General features: G+C 42.8%; 1 protein-coding gene across 1 annotated transcript in view; it reads right to left on the reverse strand.

The window, feature by feature from the left end:
• Window positions 1–3,095, reverse strand: part of atrn (attractin) — a 44,226-nt gene extending 41,131 nt beyond the window's left edge. Inside the window, exons 1-2 of the mRNA XM_061844750.1 lie at window positions 2,391–3,095; window positions 1,018–1,101 (exon numbers count right to left, since the gene is read on the reverse strand). Of these exons, the coding sequence (XP_061700734.1) occupies window positions 1,018–1,101; window positions 2,391–2,638 (332 nt within the window). The 5' untranslated portion in view covers window positions 2,639–3,095. The remainder of the gene's footprint in view (window positions 1–1,017; window positions 1,102–2,390) is intronic.
• Window positions 3,096–3,810: the final 715 nt, after the last annotated feature.

A 3,810-nucleotide genomic window follows, 5' to 3' on the forward strand; every position in this document is an offset into this window, starting at 1 on the left:
ATTTTAAAATGCCATACATCATCTTCTTTTTGGGCTCTGTAGCAGATACAAAATATTTGCATATTTGAAAAATGCTAAAGAGTGTACCGGGACTTGGGTTTGGGTTAGCTTCCTGGTAGACAATGTTAGCTTTCCATTGTTTCCATGGACAATTAGCTTCCCGTTAGCTCATGCTAGCTTTCTGTTAGCTCCTTGGCAGAATTCATAAGCTTGATATTTGCCCCCAGAAATGGAAGCAGCTAATGTGCAACGCTTCATATTTGGCAGACAGCGTTTGCTCCCAGGGCAATGGCGTGACGTTAGGTTATTTTTTCAGTTAAAAAAAAAAGTCACCATCCGTGAGTTTAAAAACATCCGCATTGTTTAAACACGCTTCAAGTTGATAATTAACCTACTTATGCTGCAGTCTTTCTCCATCCACAGAAATTTCAACAACAACCTCTGTACTTTTGTCAATTATTAAGAGTATCAAATTATCATTGTGTCATATCTGTGTTATCAAAGCTGGCGTACACCGAAAAAAAAAAAAAAAAAAAAGTCTACACACTCTTCCCTGTTCAAATATCGGGTTTTTGTAATGTCAGAAAACAGACCAATATAAATTATTCTGACCGTTTGCAGCAATTAATATGACCCCAATTGGGGAAAAAAAGGAATCTTTTCAAGGGGGTAGTAAAAATGACCGACATGTCTTTGCAAAAGTCTACACCCCCCCCCCAATAACTGGAACTGCATCTTGAATGAGTCACGTTCAAACATGTTAAATCGGAGTCCGTATTCACCTCTGATTAACAGCAAAGTTCAGATGTTCTAGTAGGCTTTTCAATGACGCGTAAAGCTGAATATTTTCATATTAAGATTAAATTCATTACTGAAATTCTAATATGTAAAATTCGGTCTTGCTGTTGGTTTAGTAAACAGATGACAAAAATTATCAGTCACTTTATCATTTTTGGATTTTCCATTGCCAAGTGAAAAGGGAAAGTCCGAATGATCGACAGCCGGGACGGGACTGACCGTCCTTCAATGAGCCAAGTGCACTTGGTCTTGTACTTGTAGTTCCCAGGTCCGTCCGACAGGAAGCCGGAGGGCGCCGTCAACCTGAAGGCCAAAGTCACAACAAAAGTGGGACACAAAGATGATCGAAGCCATCGGGTGGCGGAAAAGGGCGACCCCCGACGGGACAAGCCGAAGGAAAAGAAGATGATTACCGAGGCCGACAGCTAAGGATGACGTCGTTTTGGGGATAAATGGTTGGTGGGCAGTGGGCGTGGCCAATGTAGGAAATCTCACAAGAGCATAACGTCACCAGGCACACGGCCGAGACTGTCATAACTCATATCGCAAATAAAGTACATTGGGAGGAAAAAAAATACAAAGTCACACTTCTGCCATCTTTGTAGGTTAAAAAAAAAAAAAATCTTTGTCGTGTTTCTAGTTTGTATCTTGTACGTTTTCTATCACGATTTTTATTCTGAGGAAAATAAAATTCAAAATTACCGAAGTAAAAAAAAAAAAAAAGAGCATTTTCCCAGAAAATAAAAAATTGAACATTTTGGTTTTGATGCAAACGATTCTGAGGCCGAGGAATTATTATAACTGTATTTATAATGTAAAAGTAAGCAAACCTCAAAATCCGTACCATACTAAAGAACGGGAAGAGTCCGAATACTACGAAAGTCAGATTCTTCCAAATGTAAAACTATATATTTCGGTTAATCTTGCTAAAGTATTAAAAAAAAAAAATACTTTGAACATTTTTAAAAATAAAGTTTTATTATTCAAGGGAAGAAGTAGTATTTAAAAAAATAAAGTCAATTTCACTGAAAGAATGTGAAATTGTCTGAATATTTTGAAAGTTATTCTTTTCTCTAGTCTGCTTAAGTCTTACTCGTTCGACAATATCAAAAGGGGAAAAAAAAAAAAGTCTGAGTAATATGACACCAAGTCAATATATTTCGAGGGAAAAAAAATATTTTTTGGTGGAAAGATTAAAAGCAAAATAAAGTCATAGCTTTACAAAACAGATCACTTGTGTAATTAGACGGAAGTGGTATTTTAGGTTGAAAAAAAAAGTTTTGTTTTGAAATGCAGTAAGCAAATAAATTTATCTTAATTTTCTTGTAGTCATACTATATTTTTAGAGTCAAGTGTTACTTGCTAAGGAAAAAAATAAGGAATCTTAAAGTCGTATTTTCTCACTGATTTTATGTCCTTCTTTTAAACAAATGTGATGATTGAACCTCCACGAAATGTTGCCTTTCCGTGCTTCAGGTGAGACGAAGGAAGGCGCCGCCATGTTGCTCAGGTAACTCGTCGAAAGGCGTCGATGCGACGCGGGGAAGCCGGACGACTCGCGGACGCGGGGTCTCGAACGTCGGTGTCCGTACCTGAATCTTCCTCCGCAGTGCTGGCACTGGTCCCCGACCCAGCCGGGGGAGCACACGCAGCCGCCCGTCGCCGCGTTGCACTCGCCGTTCACGCACGGCTTGTCGCACTCCTTCGCCTCCGCCTCCGCCGCCACAAGCGCCGCGAGCGCCACGAGCAGCCCGGCAGCCAAGCTCCGACGGACTCCGGCGCCGGCCAGCGAGCAGGCCCCCGGCCGCCACAGAAGCCCGAGCCGCGTCGTCCCGAACATTTCGTCTCGCTAAAAGATGGCTGCTCGAGCGAGCCCCCCCCCCAGACGCTCCGCTGTAGCCTTCGCGGTCGGTCGGCCGGCCGGCCGGCCGTCCTTCGAACGCCCCCGTCGGGGAGCGAGGCGGGAACGTGACGGTGGTGGTCCCGGAGCTTGAAGAGGTGGGCTAGGCTTTCGGTTCCGTCGCGGGCTCCATCTTCCACGGTTCCCAGCGGCGGCCGCGGTGCTCCCGTGTGTGGTGGCCAACTCGCCGCACAGAACCGCAGATTGTGGTCCCGGTGTGACGTCACCACGGCGGAAGTGCGTGACGGCGGGACGGGAGGGGTCACGCGGGGTCACGCACGTTTCCAACCGCAAAAAAAAAAAAAAACAAAAACATTTGGGTCATTTATCAATTCCTAGAAAAATTAAGCCAAAATCTGCAATTTCACGAGAATACATTTGTCACACCAATAAAAAAAATCATAACCCTAACCCTTTCATTTTAGAGAAAAGTTGTCCAGCTATGTGATAAAAAAAAAAAAAAGTCAAAAAATAATGTCCTCATTTTCTGAAAAAAAAAAGTCATAATTTTGAACACGATTTTATCACGATCAGATCTTGTGAAAAAGTTACATTTCGTGACAATATAGCCGTATTTATTTCGAGAAAATGTTCTTTTCTGAAACTTTCTCAGCAAGATTTTTCCCAAGAATAAATTAAAAATAGCTGTCATTTTGCCATTATAAAGATAACATTATGAGTCTTTATTTTGTGAAAATCAAACAGATACAGGAAGTTGGAATTTTTAAAGCACATCACACTGAAAAAAAAAAATTTGTGAAAATTAAGTCATACTTCCATCCATTTTCTGAGTCGCTTATCCTCACCAGGGTTACGGGAGTGACGGAGCCAATCCCGGCTGTCAACGGGCGGGAGGCCTGAACTGGTCGCCAGACAATCGCAGGGCACGTGGAGTAGGACAACCGTCACACTCACAATCACACTTTTAGGGGAAATTTAGGGTCTCCAATGAATGCAGGCATGTTTTTGGGATGGCGGGGGGCACGCAGGCACGGGGAGGACACACAAATTCCACACAAGCCAGGCCGGATTTGCACAACGCTGAAGAGAACATCAAATGCTTGGATGCTTTCATGAGGAGAGCAAAAAAAAAGACACGTTGCAAAGTCGTC

The sequence above is a fragment of the Syngnathoides biaculeatus genome, chromosome 15 (assembly GCF_019802595.1).
Source record: "Syngnathoides biaculeatus isolate LvHL_M chromosome 15, ASM1980259v1, whole genome shotgun sequence".
Classification (NCBI taxonomy): Eukaryota; Metazoa; Chordata; class Actinopteri; order Syngnathiformes; family Syngnathidae; genus Syngnathoides; species Syngnathoides biaculeatus.